This window comes from Aulonocara stuartgranti (genome assembly GCF_965226115.1).
Source record: "Aulonocara stuartgranti genome assembly, chromosome: 9".
NCBI lineage: Eukaryota > Metazoa > Chordata > Actinopteri > Cichliformes > Cichlidae > Aulonocara > Aulonocara stuartgranti.
In genome coordinates, this window is record NC_138960.1 from 32,123,867 (window position 1) to 32,146,006 (window position 22,140).

The 22,140-nt window shown below is 40.8% G+C and overlaps 1 protein-coding gene across 2 annotated transcripts; it reads left to right on the plus strand.

Moving 5' to 3' along the window:
* The first annotated feature begins 2,782 nt into the window (after nt 1–2,782).
* On the plus strand, nt 2,783–21,769 carry cip2a (cellular inhibitor of PP2A). 2 transcript variants are annotated; one of them, XM_082547469.1, is made up of 22 exons: nt 2,783–2,884; nt 3,076–3,208; nt 3,427–3,574; nt 8,121–8,233; nt 8,796–8,890; nt 9,000–9,096; nt 9,331–9,453; nt 9,860–10,005; nt 10,081–10,156; nt 13,671–13,892; nt 14,034–14,196; nt 14,928–15,075; nt 16,739–16,838; nt 16,962–17,080; nt 17,172–17,352; nt 18,568–18,642; nt 18,868–18,978; nt 19,432–19,628; nt 20,102–20,215; nt 20,301–20,383; nt 20,694–20,833; nt 21,406–21,767. In XM_082547469.1, exons 2-22 carry the CDS (start codon nt 3,107–3,109, stop codon nt 21,550–21,552), a joined length of 2,700 nt encoding a protein of 899 aa, XP_082403595.1. In that variant the 5' UTR covers nt 2,783–2,884; nt 3,076–3,106; the 3' UTR covers nt 21,553–21,767. The 2 variants fall into 2 exon arrangements, with proteins under 2 accessions (XP_082403595.1, XP_082403596.1); XM_082547470.1 differs by having other exon boundaries at nt 2,806–2,884; nt 3,087–3,208; nt 21,406–21,769.
* Nucleotides 21,770–22,140: the final 371 nt, after the last annotated feature.

Consider the following 22,140-nt stretch of genomic DNA (forward strand, 5'->3'; position numbering starts at 1 on the left):
TATTTTTTCTTTTATTAAATTGATCACACTTCTGTTCATGAATGTGCTCTAACATCTAGCCATCACATAACCATCTACACAGTGTGTATTGTTTGGGAGTGAGAATCACAGGAACACTACACAAAGGGTTGATCTCGATCTTACTTTCCTCTGTTTCTGAAACCTTTTGAGCTTCAAAGCAGAAGAAATGTTGGTGTGAACCCTCCTTTCACTTCACAGCACTTGCTGGTTACATTTTTGGGTGCTAATGTGTGAAAATCTGAAATATGACGATTCACATCTCTGCAGCTACGTATCTCAAACAAGATTTACATTTACACGCAGGTTTTTTCCCCTCACGCAAGCGGAGTTATCACTTCTATGATTTTAGTTATTTTTAGCACAGAGGAAAACTCTGCTGTCCTTTGTACGTGGCAGTTCTTTTTTAAGCTATGGAACCTTTTTAAAATTAAACGAGTTTTAAATAATGTGATTATAATGAGGAGGCAATCGCCTAATCTGCATATCTGTCTATTTTACTTCCTCACCCTTTGTGTTTGCTCATTGCTGTTACACGCCATTAAATTTCAGTCTTAAAGGAGCCTGTAATTCGGTGATTGTCTATCATTTGTGCAAAACGCGCTTCTTTCTTCAAACTCTGAACTCTGAAAAGTGAAGGGCTTAACCCTCGTTGTCGGCACGGGCAAAACGCAGTTGCACATCCTGTGTTTGTTTTCACACCCTTTCAGCACGAACTGCTTCTGTTCCTCACTGACCTTTGTTAAACACAATGCCCGCTGTGCCTGAGATCAGCTGGGGTTTCATCACTGGGCGCAATTTCTTTTTTATTGAACATCATCATCCGTTTAAATACATGCAGTCTTTTTTTTCTTTTTTCAAAATAAAACCTGCAGACAGGAAAACGCCAAAGACACATAAGAAGAACAGAGCGCGGCAGAAAGCAGTGATGGGCCCCTAAGACCATCAGCAGGGTCTAACCACAGTTTCCACACTCAGACACTGAATCAAAAAGATGCGCACACCACACACATCCACCCACCATTGTCTGCAGTCTGCAGAGAATTCAATTAATTTGATCAAAGTCACTGCAGCTTCTCTTGTGTTCTTTAATTTGTTAGACTTCATAGTGTTTGCATGGGCTGCTGAGGTCAGCTGCACATGCATCATCATGTGGATGGATGCAAAGTGCTGCATTTTGCAGTCTTCTTTTCGTCTGCATGTGTCCTAAAAACAACATGCAACCTATATATGGCAACAAGAAACCTCAGTGCTCGATATCTTCTTTCGGCTAGTCACATCACCCTTGAGACATTATTTATGTTTCCTTATGTTTACCTTGTTATGTTCATGTCATTTATTATTATTTTTTCTTTCTTTCTGTGGAATTTGGTCACAGTTCTTGAGCTCCTTTCCAGACTAAAGTGATGTGTTGTAATTGGTATGTTTAACTAAATGACTCATATTATGATAACACAACATGCATCATTTATTTGCCTGCTTCTAAGAAACCAGGCAAATGCAAATGTAATTTTTTAAAGCGGTCTGAGCAGTAGGTAGGGTCTCTGAAGGTCTTTCAGCTTTTCTTTTGTTTTTATTTCAGTGGCTACTTTACCACTTATCTTCAGTCACTCGTACTTTATCGTTTTCAGATTAATGTTTTTTGTTTGTTTGTTTGTTTATTAAGCCACATTGGTGTATGATGATCAAACTGGAAGACCCAGGAGTATGGTGAAGGGAAACAGGAAGCAAATGATGAGATATGACAAATACTACAAGAACTGGACTGAAACATCAGTGACAGACGGTGTCGTGGAGTGCTGAATCCAGATTTAGGAGGAGGAGGATTCAGGAGGAGAGAGTTACAATAATTAATTTCCACAGCTTTCTGTAAAACACAGTGGAGGCTCTGTTGTGGTTTGGGGATGCATTTCAGCCAGGGATGTTGATCTTTTCAAAATTAATGGAATTGTGGAAATAGAAAAATACAGACTGGTTTTGAGGCATTTTCAGCACAATGATGAACCCATACACACTGCAGCCAATGCAGTTAAAGCATTCCTGGATAGAAAACACATTGGAGCACTATCAGTCGTGGATTGGCCTCTCCAGACCCTGATCCTACTGAAGACTACTGAAAGAAATGATGAGAATGGTTGCCTAAGAAAGTTCAGACCACGTTGAAGAAAACAGGTGGTTATATAAAAAACTGATGTATACTCTTGTTGCTATTCTAACAAGGGTATACATCAGGACAGGAAAATATGCTGTATTTTCTTGTATGACGATTCAATAAATTGATGACCCCCCCCCCCCCCCACACACACACACACACTGTTTTGGTTTCTATTTTTTGGTGAAAAGTATACTGTGGAAGAAACAGTTTGCTGTTATTTCTTTTAGAGTAAACCTTACAGGGGTTTGTGTGTAAAAATCAATTACATTTGTTGATAAGTAATTCAATAAAATAAAATTTTCTGAAAGTCATGTTTCAATGTAAATTTATTACATTTAATTTAATTTAATTCACTTTTCACTGTTGAACTACTACGGGTAATTGTTGCTCCGCCCCCTCTTGTTACGTGTATTCTCACATGGTCTCGTCCCTGTAATAAGGGTGTGCATTTTCAACAGCTTAATCTATTTTAAGCCATTACCATTAAATTCCTAAGCATTGTTTCAATCTGGCTCTTAAAACCCTTGTTCATTTTTAAAAATTGTGTAAATATGGCACCAAATAATCAATTATAATGTCGTTAATATTGATTTCATTTATTGTCTCCCCCTTTCTCGTACATGGTACGATCCCTTCCCGTTCGAAGTTGAAGCGGGAGGAAGCTGTCGATGTGTTGTTGATGTTTCTCTGAAAAAAGAAAAGGCACCGCAGGTATATTATTTATCGAATTGACATTTATCATATTTATCGTAATTTAATCTTATGTTTTGAATAAACGAGTCACAGTTTCAGGCTTTTATGATTAGTTTATTTTCTGTTGTCATTACAATGAAAGATAAGCTGGCTAGCTAGTGTTAACACGGACATTGGTTGTTTCTCTCTTGTCTCTCTCTTTGACAAAGTCTCCTTACAGTGCAGTTTTTGTTGTACAAGATGGACGTGACGACCTGTCTGAAGTCTCTGCTGCTGGCTATACAGCAGTACAGAGACAGCAGGACAGCGCAGCACGCAGCGCAGCTACAAAAACAGGTGGAGGTGAGCTAACTGTTCAGTTTATACATCCGTCAAACTGGAGAATAACACCTGAGTGGCTTTATGAGGCACCACGTGAGGCAAGCAGTGGTTTGGGAGTAGAATATACAAAGTAGGGGTTTGCTGTGCAATAATTTGGCCTGTGATTACAACTCAAAATGCTGTTGGGGATATGTGTATCGTATCCCTGTGTAGTTTACGTACATGCCGTGTGTTTGCAGAAGCTCTCGGGCCTAAAGTGCGAGCAGCTGCTGTCCTCAGCTCAGGTTCTGCCCAGCGAGTGTGTGAGTGGGCTGGTAGAGCTGGCTGGAAACCCAAGCACCAGCCCCACCCTGACGAGCTCCATCATCTCCCTGCTGTCACAGCTAGGTACGGAAGACCTCTTCATACTTTATACACACTTCAGCACCAGTAATGGACCATCACCTGAGTGCTCTGGCATTTTGAATTCAAGTTTATTAGTTAACTAAAACTTTGTTTTTTCACAGAAATGTGAAATTCCAGAAAAGTCCCAGATTTGAGTCTTTATGTGATTGCTTCTGTCAACCCAACAAGCATTAGGGGCCTTTGCAATCATGTCATAGGGATGTAGTTTTATCTAAATGGCATAAACTATTGCGTTTATATTGTAAGCAGAGGAGTAGTTGCCAGAGCAAAAGTATTTAAAACATTCACAGACAACTTAATCTGTATCGGTTGTCATTATGAAAGTGTTGTAAAGCCTTCTTTAGGCATCACAAAGCTGCTGGCGGGGTTTACCAAAGAGGCACCGTGTCAGTTTTGTGACTGAAAGCTGCCGGGCAGATTAATGTGACAGTGGTTTTACAAAACAATCCCATGGGAGCGGAAAATTCTTTAGGTGATCTACTAACGGTGTACTAATTTCTTGCATTCAGTTCATTTCAATAATTATCTGCAAAGAGCATCACAGATTAGTGGCTCAGAAATGAGCACACCCGATGAGGGAGTCTGTTGAAGCCAGGGATGCTATAACAAAAGTAATATAGTGAACACGCAGGTTTTACACATGTCCCTCTCTGAAAACGGTGTGACAAATGAGAGGAGGTTGAAGAACAATCAATATATTTTTCTATAAGGTTGAACTTATCTGATAGAATTCGTTAGGGACTGTTATAAGGTCCTGAGGTCTGAGACTTGGGTGGAGCGGAGGATTTATCTTGAAGACAGCTGTATTACCACAAACTGTCCCACCGTATACATCTGTGTGTAACAGCTGATCTGTACAATGTGCAGAAGAACACAAAGTAATTGCCATCGCCTCTGTCAGTGCGCCCAGGGCGGCTGTGGCTACAATGTAGCTTGCCATGACCAGTGTGTGAATGTGTGTGTGAATGGGTGGATGACTGAATGTGTAAAGCGCTTTGGGGTAGAGCAGGGCGATATGACCAAAATTATCACGATGTACATTTGAAAATTTGCGATAACGATATAACTGACGATATAATTGACACTAGACAAAATGCTTTACAACTCCACAACTTTATTAGTGGGGGGAAAAACCAAACCATCAATGTATTTGCACTTAAACAAGCAGCTGTTTTTTATGTGCATTAAAGTTATATAAAAATGTAACAGTGCAAATGCAAATTCTTTGCTGACAGTTTAGCCAAAAGGCGTTTCCAGTGGAAACTGGCCGACATATCCTCAGCATAACCATGTAGAATATCCACAAAACTTAAAAAGAGGTTAAACACACACAATACCGTAACACTATGTTGAAGCACAGTACGTATCACTCCGCGAGGCTCCTGCCCACGATAGCCGTGATGCTCCGACAATCCATCAAGCGGTGCGGCTTCGTAGCTTAGCAAAGTTGTACTAAAACATGTGACAGATTTTTGAGCGCCGTGCACATAAAATCGTTTCGAGGTCAGTAAACACAACCAGAGTTCATACATAAGGCACACGGGATTATAAGGGGCTCTGTCAACTTTCAGAAAAATCAAAGGATTGATTTTAAGTGTGCCGTATATTCCAAACAACACGGTAATAACGGCGGCCCGCTAGCATGCTCTACCACAAATAGTGCTTTGTTGTGTATCTGACGGACGAAAGCTAAACCAGTTCCACACCACTGAAGTTGCAGCATTTTTACAAACCAGTTCTGGTTCATCTGTGTCATTCAACGATCTGCTTTCGCTCTTCTCATTCTGCGTAGCCACCATGTGCGTATGTAAACAAAGGCACTGCCCACGCGCGTTTTACCCATATTCTATCGCCATATTTCATTTTCTTATCATTGCCCAACATTACACCGGTATCACCGTGAACGGTATGATAGGGCCCAGCCCTACTTTGGGGTCCTTAGGGACTAGTAAAGCGCTATACAAATACAGGGCATTTGCCATCAGATCTCAACTTCTCTGAAGACATATGGCATGTGTGTGTGCATTTTTTTTTTTTTTTACCTTGAAATACCAATCATTACATGACATAAAGAAAAAAGATCAGTGTGTCGATTTATGCATGTGACACAGTAATGTGTAACTTCAGCACAGGGACGGGTTAGGATCAGAGTGTAAATAACATCTTGTGTTCTTTGCACATCGACACTGTCAAAGATTCCTATGTGGTTGAATAGTTTGGAATAAAACAGCTCTACTCTGGATGAGTCCTACCTCCACCTGAGTCGTCAGATATATGTGTAACTCTTGAGGTTAATGCTAGAATAGAGGGACAATTCAAAATTCACCAGATAATGAGGCAGAGGGATGGCATCGCAGTCAGAGGGGTGACCTATCATACAGGGAAGAATAAAAAAAGAGAGGAGAAAATGTAAGCACCATGTAGGAACTAATGAAGATGGGCACACAGATGACTTTGTTCTTTAATTCAGTCTGAAGTTTTATTACTTTTCCTGTGTTATAGCCGAGCAATTTAAATTTACCGCTGTGGTGAAATAACCTTAAAAACAAGTCAAATGTGCACACCTGTGACCGATATGCTCTTCTGCATAAAAAACTGCACTTCACATGCGATTACAATGCCTCCCTGAGCTGTTGACAAGAACCTTTCATAGTATAACTGGTCCAAACACTAAGTCTGTGAAGGTTCTCAGTCATCCAGGTCATCGTAGTCTAAGGAGCTTGGAAATAAAAGCGTTCTTTAAGTTGCTTGAAGACGTTTCACCTCTCATCCAAGAAGCTTCTTCAGTTCTAGGGTCAAATGGTGGAGAGTCCCAGATTTGTGGGAGTAACCCCCCCGAGAGGGACAAAATGACCCCCTAATGATGCTTTACCTAATCACATGAGCCAAGGTGTGAAAACAGATGTAGGTCACAATCAGCCAAGGTTTTGGGTGAGCTCATTGTGAAACCTGGTCCCACCCTATCATGTGGTTTCCTGAGGTCAGATGGCAAAGGGTGTGAGTGGGCATTAAGGCGTCTGGGAAGGGATCTCAAGCTTCTCAGATGAGAGGTGAAACGTCTTCAAGCAACTTAAAGAAGTCCAGGCGCTTTTCTTTCCAAGCTCCTTAGTCCAAACACTAAAACTGAAAACTAAACTCAAACGAGCAAATCTGGAACTGAAATTAAACTGAGTGGAAATCAAATTCAAAGAGAACTAATGTGGAAGAAGTCATAAGAAAATCTAAAGCATCAGTAACTTTGTTTACAGCTGTGTGGACATCATACAAAGTGAGTTTTTCACTGCCACAAAGACTGTTACAGGTTCGAGCTCACACATCAAATCTCCGGCTTTATATAAAATATTGTCGTTCCGCGCTTTCAAAGTATTTCTGCGATGCAGTGTTATTTTATGGAGCCGAACAATACTTGACAATTGTTGATTATACAGGCATAATATATAGAAATACATGGTGCCACTGGCTTGAAAATGTGTGTGTGTGTGTGTGTGTGTGTGTGTTTTTGTTTTGTTTTTTCAAAATAAAACAAGTCTTAACTTTGATTTCAGGATTTCAGAAATCTACAGTAATTTTTTCTAATTCAAAACCAAAACTTTCATTCATTGCCCTTTACTACAGTGTTCTTACTACCTCACATGTTTAACTCATGTCCATACTGCAGGCAGAGGGGAGGGGAGTCAGACCTAGTGCTGTAAGACCGGACATTAGAACAGGAATGTTTTGAGAAGCCTGAGCATGGACAATGTGTAATCTGGGGCTTTGAAGTTTAAGTATTATGATTCCTAGAAGGGAAATAAGAACCTTGTCAGGTAATCAGTAATCTAGGATCCAGATGTTCTCATCCCTGGTTTTATCCAGTTCAGTCAGTTCAGACAGATTCTTCGATATAAGGGAGTCCAAATTAAGAAATGGTCTGTGGTAAGGGGGAAAGAATAAATCCCTCTGAAAAGTGAGACCTCTCTTAAAGATAGTTCAACAAGTCTCCCTTAATCTGCTAAGACCATAGAAGGATGGTTCACAGCCTGGTGTTCTACGTGTAGCTTATACATATATATATACTCCTGCACAGGCTTCTCAGACCCTGGTATGTCCTCTGAGGTTTCACCGTCTTTTCTCAATGTCAGGCCCTCTTTCAGCTCATCTCCTTACAGCACTAAGTATGGCTGCCCTCCTACGGTTCTGAGTAAAATCATGTCTGCCTCAAATATATGTGCAGTATGTGGATTTCCACTGTTTTTACAAAATTCCGATAATAACAGCAAACTATTTGTTTGTGTGCCGAACTTTTCACAGTGTGCTGGAAGCTAACCTTTGAATGCATAAATAATCAGAGGCCAGTTGGTCAGTTAGGTTTATTATTGTCTCCCAAAGAATCCTATCGTATTGGGTCAGGAAACTGCTGCATCAGTAAGCAGAGAATAGTAAACAGAATGTATAGTGTAGTAAGAATAATAATAAAAAAAGGATGTTTATGATTTCTGAGACAGAAAATCTAAATGCTAACGACTTCATAAACACTCATTCCTCACAGCCTGCGACGATCAGAGCCGGGAGATTTTGCACAGCAGCTACAACCTCACCAGCACCCTGGCTGCTGTCATACACTGTCACAGCAACACACCTGGGGAGGCTCTGGTGCTGCAGGTAAGCCCATCAATACAGTCGGTGTGCTGCTAGCTGGGGGTGAGACTCAAGCAATTACAGGAAACGTCGTAGCTGTTTTCACACAAACTGAAGCCCTGAAGTCTTCTAAACATTACCGTCAGCTTGTGCGAGCACAAATGTCTCTGCCAGTTCACAGTGACAGAAAGAAAGACAGAAAGAAAGTGCCGTGGTGCTTCTGCTCTTGGTGTCCTTGACATTTATACAAGTTAAAGCATATTTCATGAGCAAAATGTAAAATTGAGAATTGTGTTTTACAAGAAACTCTTTACCCCTTGAAGGCATACAAGGACTAAGCGCTGAAGCCCTTTCCTGTACTGAGCAGAACAAACTGTGTGTGCACCAGGAGCTCGTGAGGGTAGTTTCTGCCTGTGCAGACAAACCCAAAACTATTCCAATAGTGGTCAAACCAAATCTTTATTAATATAGATGTAGTAATTACCTGAAGGAGATTTATGACTGTACTATCTACTCGACAGACTTTTACCTTTTAGCTTTGAGTCTTTCTCTAAAACTGTCTGTGTCGTGTTGCTCTGTATTTCAGTGCCTCCAGGTGCTGCAGAAGCTGACCTACAACACTCGCATCTTCCAGTCCGCCAGCTGCATCCACGAGCTCATCACTTTTCTCATGACCAACATGTGAGAAACACATCTCATCTCTGCCTTTATGTTATACTGAAATACTGCTCTTTATGTTTTGATTCATTATGTTTCAATTAACGAGATTACCGACGGTCTTTCATCACAGCCAATCTCAAAATGAAGACGTTGTCATGTCATGTCTCGGCCTCTTGGCCAATCTCTGTCGCGACAACATCTCCGTGCAGATCTACATCAAGTCTCTGGTGAGTTTCTGCTGATTCACATACAAGAGGAAGAGTTCTAAGAATTGGAGGCCCGAGAAATTCATGAGCTGTAAACCGCAATCATCAAAATTAAACCAAAAAAGGCCTTTAAATATTTCACAATACAATAATAGGATACTCTAATGTTTTTGAGATGCACTATTCAGTTTTTTGGGCCACATGCATTTATTGTTGGTGACCAGTAGGAGTGAAACTGGTTATGTTGTTTTGTAGGACAACGTGAAGCAGTTTTATCGCACACTGATCAACTTTCTGGCGCACAACAGCCTGACTGTGGTGGTCTTCACGTTGTCTATACTGGCCAGCCTCAGCCTGAATGAGAAGGTTGGAGAGAAGGTAGGTGAACTCTGCTGGGATCTGCGCTTAACAAAGTGTCTAAAGACGAAACAAAGAAATCTTTCTGTAAATGTTCACAGACTGGACTGAAAAAGAGTGAAAAAGCAGCTAACGTCCAAAAATCAGAAAACTTTGAAAGAACTCCAAAAAAACCTGGAGAACTTTTGCTCAAAAAACACTTTTTATAAAAAATTACAAGCCAATCTGACAAAATGTCATCAAATGAGACTCAAGACTTCTGCAGGTCTCTGCCATGACTCGATTTTTTTTTCTTAACAGCAGAAACAATTGTTCCTTTTTTACTTTGTTCCTATTTTCTCTTCTCGTTTTTATCTGTTGAACAGTAAACAACATTCATGCTGATTCACATAATATCCTGTCTCTAATCTCTGGGATTTCCTCGTAGCTCTTTGATGCAAAGAACATCCATCAAACGTTCCAGCTTGTGTTCAACATCATCGTGAACGGTGATGGTACTCTGACGAGAAAATACTCAGTCGACCTTTTGGTTGATTTGTTAAAGAACCCCAAAATAGCTGATTACCTAACAAGGTATGCAGATAATTCACAGCTCTTTTCCTGAACAGCTGCTTTAAAACTCCGCTGAAAGCCTTTGTCCATTTCCAGGTATCCCCACTTCTCGGCATGTGTGTCTCAAGTGTTAGGACTGCTGCATTCGAAAGACCCGGACCCTGCAGCCAAGGTGAGAGACGACAAATATGATAACCCACACCAGCTGTGCTTAACTCTGTAAGTTCCCAGTATTTCCTGAAACCATCACGTGTGACACAGTTTGCATCAGACGTGATGCCGCTGACGTCAACACTGACCTTCTTGTGGCAACAAAGTGGGTCGCTCTTAGACAGTAAATTCCAGTGCGGTCCGTGATGAGGTGCAAACTGTGCAACAAGCCCAGCCATGTGACTTCCTCGCTACTAAATATTCCACAGTCAGCTGTTAGTGGTATTATCACAAAGTGGAAGCGATTGGGAGTGACAGCAACTCAGCCACAAAGTGGTAGGCCATGTAAAATCACAGGGCGGGGTCAGCGTATGCTGAGGAGCAGTGCACAGAGATCACTACAGACCTCCAAATTTCACCTGGTCTTCAGATTAGCTCAGAGGCAGCGCATAGAGAGCCTCATGGATTGGGCTTCCATGGCTGAGCAGCTGCGTCCAAGCCTTACATCACCAAGCGCAACGCAAAGCTTAAAATGCAGTGATGTAAAGCACGGCGCCACTGGACTCTAGAGTGGGCAGATGTGTTCTCTGGAGAGACGTTGGTGGAGGGGGGATTATGGTGTGGGGTTGTTTTTCTGGAGTTGTGCTCAGGCTCGTCGTTCCACTGAAAGCAGCTCAAGGATACCAAAACATTTTGGACAATTTCATGGTCACAACTTTGTGGGAACATTTTGGAGATCATCTCTCCGTGTTCCAACATGGCTGTGCACCAGAAACAACACAAGGTCCACAAAGACATAGATGAGTGAGTTTGATGTGCAGGAATTCGACTGGCCTGCACAGAGTCCTGACCTCAACCTGATAGAAGGCCGACCCTATGAATGAAGAATGGGCTGTCACTCAAGTTCATATGCACATGAAGGCAAACAAGCAAGTCCTGCTCAAACAAAAGGTAGCACTCAGTTAAACTTCAGGGATATGAGCATGTCCAGGTAAGAAGCAGAAGCCTGGGTGGATCCGTTTCACCTACTTTGATGCAAATGACAACAAGAGGAGCGCGTTCAGCATGGCTGAGGGATAGAAAGCTGTACTTTAGTCTTAGTTTTGTCTTTATGGCTCTGAGACGTCTGTCTGAACATCAGCGAATTATTGTTAACGTCTGCACCATCACGGCGTCTTCAAGCAGCACAAAAGCTTTGCATCAAATCACGGAGCAACTTCAGGATATGCTCACGTCTGTTCAGTGCAGCCACTGAACCACATTCTCCTTTCAAGGCTTACAGACACAAACTCACTCATTTCTGCACTTTAACACATAAAATTAATATATTTAAAAACATATAAAACAATAAAATGAATTTCTGAGGTAAATACAAATGTTTTTTTGTTTTTAGACAAATAATTATTTTAAATATTTCTTACTGCTCGTTAATAAGACAGAAGTATTTCATATCCTGTTACTTAATCGATTGTTATCAATTTGACAACACACACCACACTTGTACGAATCACAGTTTCAAAGTTCTAGACTTGGCTGACATTGAAGACCTTTGAGGTTTGACCAGAACAACGATCGATCCAGCGAACGCTGAGGGTCACAGAGGGAGAGCTGCTGTTTCAGCACTGCAGAGAGGCTGTAATGTGCTTCAGTGGAGCTGTTTAGTGTTTGGTTTCACAGCTTATTTTGGGACCTGGTGTTGAAATTCTAACATAAATATCTGTGTTAACTCAAAATGAATAACTGAAGTCAAACGGACAGAAATGTCCTTGGTGAGCACAAGAGCTGAAAGGAGTCTCACTCTGGATTACTGAGCGTGCGTACAGATGGTCCAAACGTGTTCCTGTGTGGTTTTGCTGTTGTTGTTTTGTTTTGTTGTGCAGCAGTTAAAGAAAGCTATTCTCACACAGACTCACATGTTTTTTCTTCCTCTTATAACTGGACAGCAGCGTTTCTGATAAACCGGTGTCTCCTATTAACTGATGACAGTGAAACAACGCTTTCAGGAGCTGCTGCCGACAAACCAGGAAATAAATGCAAGGAATATTTAGTCTTTAAAAATGTTAATGTTGCTTTTTTGTAACAGCCTGTTCTCTCATTATTTGTGCGTGCAGGTTTAAGTGGTTACGTTTGAGTTGAACGATTCTGCAGCTGTCAGCGTTTTTATCAACTGCTGCCTTATAAAGAGACTGTGCAATACATTAAATGTCATGATGAGTTCATTTTTAGTTATTCTGGAAGAACAGAAGCAGAAATGACCTCATACTTTCTTAAACTGAAAAACTAAACTGAAATGATAAAAATCTTCTATCAAAAACTGGAACTAAACTGAACTAAAAAGAAACAATAAAACGTCCCAAAACCCGAAAGGATTCAACTTGAATTTCGATTTTAATTGTCAGATCTAGAGGTTTTCTTACATTTGTTCAGGAGTTTAAACAGAAACTGAAATTGATTTTTAAATTTAGGAAACTGTTGATTTTAAAGTCACTCAGTGTGTTTCCTTGAAATGAAAACGTGATGCTGTAAAATATCAAAAACCGCGAGCGCAGGAGGAAGCAGGGCAGGGGCTTCACGGCATTTTGGTTGCACTTTACCTTTGATGTTTGAATTGAAGAATGAAACGCTGTAAAAACTGTAGTTAATAGTTTTAATATTAACAAGCAATACAATTATGTTGTTTAACTGGTTCATAGCTGGTTTGCAAACCTTTTTTTTTGTGATCTCAGCTGAAAAGCTGTTGGACATTTGTTGGTTATTATTTGGTCGATGGTTTTATATCACAAGACCGAACTTGTTCAGTTTTGCTTTCATCTTTCATGTTTTGCTTTCGCTACCTTTTCCATGATGCTCAGGAACTAATAATGCAGGTTTAGGAACTCATCATGGTTTGGGTTAAAATATCAGGAGTGAAACCTGTGACAATGTGTAACGTGACATGTGTCACAAAAGCAACGGCAACAGATCTTTTTAAATAGATACTTTTTATATACATACTAACATAAATATACAAATGTGCCATAATAATATTATTAATAATGATAATAATGTTGCAAAAATTTTGTTATATATAGATTCGTCTGTTCACAATTTATCAATAAATAAATAGATATTCAAGTTTCAGTGGTACAAAACTGAGAAAAGTATCAGATGTTTGTTGCAGTTTTATTCGATTTTTAGTCAATTCTGTGATTATTATAAGCTTGAAGCTGCTGCTCGTATTACTCACAGGTTATGTTGAAATTTGGGTGTTTTGTTCTCTGAAGTTTATCTAAAGATTGTAAGCAGATGCATGAAGATGCTTCTGCTGTCTACTGTGAATATGATCAGACTGTTCCTACTCTTAATCAGCATCCATTCTAACATATAAGACAGAAAATGGAAAAGCATTATCGGCCCACCTTGAGTTTTACTGCATGATTGCACACTTGCCTTTTTCTGCAGCCTATTTTTGGATAAAGGGGAAGGAAAGCCTTTGTAAGCCATGCTCAGCTGCTACAAACCTTCATCTTGATGTGTGTTACGTGTGTGCTTCGCAGGTGTTGGAGCTTCTCCTTGCCATGTGCAGTGTCTCAGGTCTGCGCTCGCTCCTGTGCGAGGTGGTTTTCAAACCGGCGGGACCTAAACTCAGAGCCGCAGGACGGGACGGTGGATGCAAGGCGCAGTGTGGGCTGGCACTGGTGCAGTGGCTGAACTCGCCCGTGGAGGGTGGCGAATCTTGCTCTCTGCAGGTCCTGCAGCTATTGAGCGAGCTACTGGAGGTAAGGTAGCCCCACTGGGATACAGGGGAGTGGTCTGACAGTGGCAGAACCTTTTCTTCTGATTACCTGGAAGCTGTAGTCATGATTAAAATAAAATTTGTTAGCTGTCCACACACTTCTCTTCCTGTCCTCTCCATCCAGGAGACACTGGGAGCAGAGAGTATGCCTGATTCTACACTGAGCTTTGTGGAAATGTTGCTTCCGACACTGTTAGGGCTGCTGAAGGGCCTCAATCTCTCACAGGGAGATGCTCACCTGAGAAAACACTGTCTCCGCATCAGCTACATCACCAGCCTGCTGCTAAATATCCTTCTCGTGACCCTGCCGCCCTGCAGTCTGTCTGTATCTGCACATTAGGGGTGGGGGAAAAAATCGATACTGTGTAGTATCGTGATATTTTGTTTGCTAATAATGTATCGATACAGGGACAGCAGAAATCGATATTTTGTTACAAAAAAAGTTTTCGTGGACTGGAACTCTGACTTCAGAGCATGTTGATCCTTTTTCTGAGCAAGAATCCTGACATTCCTTCACTGTCCAAATGTGTTTAACTTTTTTTATTGCAGCAATAAACATGACAGTTTGCTTATTTTAATTTAAGCCATGTTTTATTTTAATTAAGTTTAAAACTTTATTTAATGTAAAATTATATTTTGTTTTAATTTACTTTCAAATTCTTCAGTTGCTGAATGGGCTGCATAGTTTTCATAAATTGCATAGTTCAGAATAGCTATAATTGTACCAGATTGTTGCATTCAGTTAAGTTGGACTAGACTGTAATACAAACCGTTCAGTTTGTCAACAATAAAACTGAAATGAGAGAAAGACTGAGTGTGAGACTTTGATATTAGATAAAATGAATATTGATAAAGTTTACCTTTATTTACAGAATCTGAATATCGCAAAATATTTTAAAAAATTGCAATAATATCGTATCGTGCGTTAAATATTGTGATAATATCGTATCGTGGGATGTATGGTGATTCCCACCTCTACTGCACATGTCTGATTCCTTCGAAGCCTTAACTCTCCCACTCCTGTGCACAGAGGATGCCACCAGATCCTTGGTGTCCTGTCAGATAAGCGCTCAGCTGTGCCTCTCACAGGTTGAAGCTCTTCTCTCATGTTGTCATAGCAGCAATCCACTCAGCTGTCTGCCTCCCAGCTCTGACGATGATCTCAGGTGAGTGAAAGCTCTGACGATGTTTTGCTCAGATTTTTCTGGGTTCAAGTGATTTTTAGAGATGCTAGAAAAGCAGTGGGATTTCCAGACCGTGCATTATTAATGCAAAATACAGCTGCACTGCTTTATGTGATCAGTACTTTGTACTCACATTGTCTCTAAAAATCTTTAACTCTTTACCCCTTGAAAGTCTACCATGAGTAATACTTGAAGCTCTTTTCTGAACTGAGTGGTTTCTGCCATTTTTCAGGTGTTTGCATCAGAAGTTAGTGAGGGTGGTCTCTGCCCATGCAGCTACCCGAAAATGATTCTTAGTGTTGTCAAACTGCATCTTTTTGATATTTACTGACGTGTCAAACCTCGTCAGTAAAGGTGCAGTGGAGATAATCAAATGTAATTATGGAGGGAAACGATTTCAGAAAATCCCCTAAAACAGCCGTGCTGAGCCAAGTCAGCCATGCTCCATTTATTGGTCACTGTTGGTGGTTGTTATGAAACTTCACCCACTGGCTCTGATATGTAGAGAAAATCACCAACCAACCATCAACACAGCCCACGAGCTGAACCAAAGATGTCAGCAGCCCAGGTGAATCCTCTGCTGGGATAAGCTGGCTAATGCTAACATGATGCCCAACAAGCTTTGGGAGAACGTCTGTTTGTTGTTGTTGTTTCTTTAAGAGGCCATTCTCAATTACACAAAGAGCCACAAGCAAGAGTAAACATGAGCGACACAGCGCTGATCTACATAACAGATAAGGAAAGCAATCCACCAAATGCTGTATCAACTTTTATTTTTATTTTTAAAGAGCTGTGCAGACTTGCTACAGTCATTCACTTCACTTCTACAGAGGCATCCGCTAAGCAATCCACTATGTAATTAACTAAAACTAGACTAAAAACTGAAACTACATATGAAAAAACATTTGAGCTCATTCAAGTAAAAATATAACAAACAAGACTTTTGAGAAAAGTTTAAGCTATTTTAGGAACTCGAAAAACAAATGAAAATATAAAAACAGGAAATATCCTCAGTGTTACTGCTTGTTAATCTGGTACAGTTTGGTATCATAACTTAGCTGATGAGGCTTTGGTGGGCGTGTTTATTGAGTCATTGGCTGTCTACAGACCCAAGACTGTCCTTCATACAATAACATATTAAACTTAACGCTGAAACTAATGTAATGAGGCCCTTTTAAAAGGACACCACACTTGCAGACCTCTGCAGCTGGCGTGCAGACTGCACAGACGACGTTCAGAGAGCTGCAGTCTGTGCATCAAAAGAACAACTGACACGGGCCACTTTACACCACCAGTATAGATGTGTCTGTGACTTAACAGACACATGTGAAATGGATCACTCTATACTTAGTATTGTTACTATTGATAACAGGATTTAAGCGAAGGCGTTTGCCCACTTACATACTTAGAAAGGCCTTAAAATGCTTCCTTCCCACAGAGCTGCAAATAACATTCAGGCACAAATGTAAGTTTGAAAAGTCAGCTGCCACCCTGATCCTGAAACGGCTTAAATCAGCTTTTCATGATGAATTAAAGAACTCATAGACATAATGTTATGTTATTATGTTGAGTTAATTTAGCTGATGAAAGTTTTCTAACTACTTTTGAGGTATTTTAAGATATTAAAGTGTGTGTGTGGTTTCAGTCAGGTGTGTGCAGAAGCTCTGCTGAAGACCCTGGAGTTGATGAGCAAACTGAGACAGCATGTGAAGGACATGGAGACCAGCTTCTACAGGATGCTGCAGGTATTACATACAGGCTGACGTTATTTACCTTCCGTACATTCTCACTGACTGCATGTTTTTAGTGCACGCAGGGTTTTGTGTTCAGTTGAAACGAGTTGTTATTCTCTCTGTTTTATCCCTCAGGACCAGAGGATTGTGACGCCGCTCTCTCTGGCCCTCACGTCCCACCACAGAGACAGTGTGCAGACCGGGCTCTCTCTGCTGTTTGAAGCCACTCCCCTCCCAGACTTCCCCTCGTTCGTGTGAGTCTCATGATCCAAACTACACATTTTTATCCAGAAATATTTAATAGTTCTGTGAATCGTGGACAACATTTCTTTGTTTTTTCTCAAGTCTGGGAGAAAGCATCGCCGCCAACAACGCTTATCGCCAGCGAGAGGCCGAGCTGTCTGTGAAGCGCGTGGCAGTGCAGGAAGTCCCGCCTCTCAGGACAAACACCAGCACGCTGGACTCTTCCAGTGTCCACAGCAAAAGTGTCCACAGTCTGGTGGAGAAGATTCAGACTGGGCTGGAGGTAGAGTGTGCAAGAGTGTTTCTCTGTGACTGTTGAAACGTGAACATTTCCATGGGGGAGGCAAACAGCTGTGATCAGAACATAAGACCAAGATGAAGCATTTTCTTCTTTCATTCAAACAGATTTGATCTTCAGGTGATTTGCTTCTACGGGTTAATTTTTATTAAAGCTGTTAAAGTTTTAAGACCAAAAAAGGTGAAAAAGTTTTACAATAAACGCCTTCAGATCGACTCCTGGAAACTGGGATGGTTGGGTTGGTTAGTCTCTTTCTTTGTTTGTTGTTGTTGTCATCAGATGAAGCATGCTTTACAGACTACACATGTACAAACTAGATTACAGATGCTAGTCAAGGATCGTGGCCTCTCGGTGGCTCACAGCGTGAAGTCCTGCGTTCATTAGTCATACATGATGAGGATCAGTCAGATCAACACAACCAAAAGGGGGAAGACGCCATCTTTTGGTGCACTTTAACAAATGCAAATTAAATTTCATCCTCAAATTAACTATTAGGTAATGTAAATTATCCAAGAACACCACCAGGGTAGCAGTGACCTGTTTAGGCTTTTATTTTATTTATTTTCATTTTAATATTCACATTTTACCGGAAACCATAAGTTGTTTAAATGTCCAAAATTAAAATCAATTGATACAATAAAAATAATTTAAATAAAATCACCTTTTGAGCGTACTGCAGATTATGGGTTCTCTAAAATGTCGTGGCGCCCAACCACATGCGTGTCCTGTATCCATGTTTAACTTTTACTTTGAAATATTTTAGGACCAAAATGTTTTTTGCTTGATTTTTGTAGGTCAAAACAATAAAACGTTGTTTGGACTGCTGCTAACAAAGGAAACGTCTTAAATTACAGAAACAAACGTGATTTATCAAACTTTATAATGTAGCTACAGGCTGTGCACACACAGTGCAGTTTTATTAGATAATGCACAGAAGTAAAAACACTAAAATATTAGATTCTGATATTATTTTCCACTTTTCTTTGTTCCCTGGATAATTTAAAGTCGTCGGGGCCTCGAAAACTGTTTCACAAAGAAATATTTTATTATTTAAAGTGTTTAAAGGTCGTAAAGTTTGGGAACATTTGGTGTAACCCCTGGAAACGGTGTCGGCAACATTTCCAGACAAACAAAACTGTGTCATAAATGTTTTCAATCTTCCCGTCGACGTTTCCACTGAAGTCTGTCTGATGCTTGCAGCTGCAGGAGCAGGTCAAAGACTCGCACGTGTCCGAGATCATCGACGTGTATGAACAGAAGCTGGGCGCGTACGCGGTGAGTACATCAGGCCTAAGCAATGAACACTGCTGTAATGTTGCAGACGAGTAACCACGCAGTTTAAAAATCTGTCATATGTTTGCAGTTTGTTTTTAACAGTCTGATTTTTACTTCTTGAGAGTTATTTGTTGATGTAACACTGAAGCCTCTGCAGGAGCATTCAGACTTTATCTGGATTTTAGCATTTCTGTATCTGATGAAGGTTTCTGTGTGTCTCCTCAGTCTAAGGAGAGCCGTCTGCAGGACTTGTTGGAGGCAAAGGCTCTGGCTCTTTCTCAGGCCGACCGTCTCCTCGCTCAGTATCGCTTTCAGAGAGCTCAGGCTGAGGCTGAGGTAACATGTTTTTATTCTTTCCTTTAGATTTTGATAATACACTGTTTGCAGTGCCAGCTTCTTAAATGTGAGGATCATGTGCTTTATCTTTTTTGTGATGTTAAAACATAAAAAACAAACAAACATCATAACGAGCTATTTAAACTTTGTTTTTCCTGTTTTTTCTCACATTTTGTGCTAGAAGATTAATAGTGAATAAATACGTGTAATTACGATGTTTAATGCAGTCCCAGGTTGTAGTTTGCAGATGCACTGCGTCACGCTGTCCGTGCCAAATGCTTTTCTGATGTTAAATGTGAAGCAGTGTCAGTGTGAGCACCTCCTAAAATCATTAAATTAAATCAAGCCATGGGAAAGTTCATCTTTGCTTAGAAGTTCAATCACTGATCCTCGCTGTTTTTAGTAAAATCCACTTTTCCTGTATGTTAATTTTGCCCCGTGTTCTGCCCGCAGGCTCGTAAGCTGGGCGGCCTGCTGAAGGACGCCGAGCGGCGGCGCGAGGAGCTGAAGGTGGAGCTGAGCGGCCAGGTGCTGGAGGTGGAGCGCTCCAGAGCTGACATGGAGGAGCTGCTGCAGCACAACTCCAGGCTACAGCGGGACTCTGAGGAGCACCAGGCCCTGAAAGGAGCCTACAACACCCTGCTCAACAGGTCAGAGGCACTTTGGTGAAACCATGGTGGGATTTATTTATTTGTTTGTTTATTTGAGCTCTTTTTTTTTTTTAATAACAGCTGTAGTTAAACAGTGAAGGTTTTTCTCCTCACACTTCGCTCTCTGAGCCAACACAGTTCAATCTGCACTATTTCCTTTTAACGCCAGTAAGAAGAGGAAAAACACTTTTTTGTGCTTTGATGAAGTTACAGACGCTGGGGTCAAACGTGTTTTGACTTCTTAACCACCAAAGTCTCTTTTTTCTGTTCCTTTTTTTGTTCTCACTTTTAAAGTCCACAGTCCTGATCTGTGATCACTGCTGCAGATTTAACCAGTACTGTCCTGCTTTGTTTCCGCCTGAGAGAAATGATCTTATAACACGTGTATAACAAGACTTTATTTCAGGCTGTGGAAATGAAACTTTGGGCTGGTTTATTGGGACGTGCAGATGTGTGACAGTTCTGCTCTGCAGGTTCAATGAGACGGAGCGGCTGCTGAAGGAGGTGCAGGCGGCTCACGTTTCTCTCACCAAACAGACGGACACCCTGAAGAAGAACCACGAAGCCCTCCAGCTGCAGCAAAACAAGTGTGCCACACACACACACACACGTGCGACACTTGTTTCCTTTGACCTGAAGACGAGGTTTCTGACGCTCGTTGCTCTTTGTTAGGACGGCGTCATTGTTGCAGGAGAGAGAAGAGGAGATCAGATCGCTTAATTCAGATCTACAGAAGAAAAACGGTGAAATCTCAGGTTGGTTTTCAGTTAATTTCACCGTAACAGACAAATGTGTGTATCCTAAATATGGGAAAGGACCTTTCCCCCCTGAAATCTGATCCCAAGACTCTTCATTCATCAGAGATGTGAGAAAATCTGTGTAACTTTTATTTGTTTATTAGAGGAACGTTTTTATTGTCGCCTGCAAATGTTTGTCTAAAACCGCCTCTGACTGATAAAGTCAAGATTATAAGACATGTTTTTATCAGCGCTGAGATTAAAGACAACCTAAAGGATTTGTAACCTATCCATGAGCCTCAGGAGCACTTTGCTTTGTTCCTGTCAGGTCTGCGTGCTGAACTCCGGGCTGAGGAGGAGAAGGTGAAGGAAAAGGAGCAGGAGAGGAGAGACCTGGAGGAGACGGTGGATGTTTTAAGGAAAGAACTCAACAAAACAGAGCAGGCCCGGAAGGACGCCAGCATCAAGGTAACAACAGGAGTGCCGATCAAACGCGACACGTTTGCTCCAAGCTACACCTGCAGCTTCTATACCTTTGTTTCCTTAACATGTAAAGTATTTTGTTGGGCTTCTTTTTCTTTTATTTGATGCCTTAATTTTAGCTCATGCATGCACCTGTGATTTGATGGACAATTGACAGAAAAGTCGTTCTCTGTTCTCACGTGTGTGAAGAGATGCTGATAAGAAACAAACGATGCTTGAAAAATGAACAAAGAAAGAAACTAAAATCCTCCAAAAAGGGAAAACAAAATGTCCAAATTCACATAAAGTGAAACGCCTTTTTGACAACTTAATAAACGTAATAAAATAAAATAAAACAGCCTTTTAGATTCAGATCTTTAAAAAAAATAATCCCAAAATTGAAGAGCTTGTAACCATCGAGGCGTGAGACGGAGTCAAAAACAGATTCCTGCAGCCTGTCCCAAAGCTTCTGTCCACAGACGAATCCAAGCTTGTCACAGTTTAAGTCGATGATCAGGCAGCAGACAGGAGATAAACCCAGGCTGGTTTCTTGATGTAGAACATTTTCTGTTTTCCAGGCGTCGTCTCTGGAGCTGCAGAAGAGTCAGCTGGAGACGAAGCTGAAGCAGAAGGAGGACGAGTTGAACAAACACTCTGCGATGATCGCCATGATCCACAGCCTCAGCAGCGGCAAGATGAAGAGCGACGTCAACCTGTCGCTCTGAGCAGCGACCGAGCTGCACCGGAGAAAATCTGATTTGAAAAACATCCCCATCAACTTTCAAGACTATAAGCTTGAGCTTTAAACCTTCAGGAAACTTTTTATAGAAAACACTTAATGAACTGTATTAAACACAACTTATATTTTAAAATATGTCAGTTTTTCTGTGTCTGTGTTTTTATTTGGTAAATAAATGATAGATATGTGTGTACATCCTAGATCGTTTTTGTAAATTCCTCTTTTAAAAAATATTTAAAAACGTAACTAAAATAAACTGTAGCCTCGGCCTGCTTTTTGAAATAAATTTTTAATTATCATTTACATATTTATAGAGCTGACGGATGTTTTCAGGCAGATGTTTCTGATTTGTTCAGTATTTTTTCATAATTCTTGTGAACAGAATATTATCTGGCTTCCCAACAGATCAAATAGCGAGATGGTCCAGTCGTCTGATAGGTGAGCCGCAGTCTTTAGGGATGCAACGATACCAGTTTTTTTTAAACCGATACAATACCGATACTATAATACAATTAATTGGAAGACAGGTTTTATTATATTCTCTGCCGATAAAAAAAATTAAATCTAAAAATGA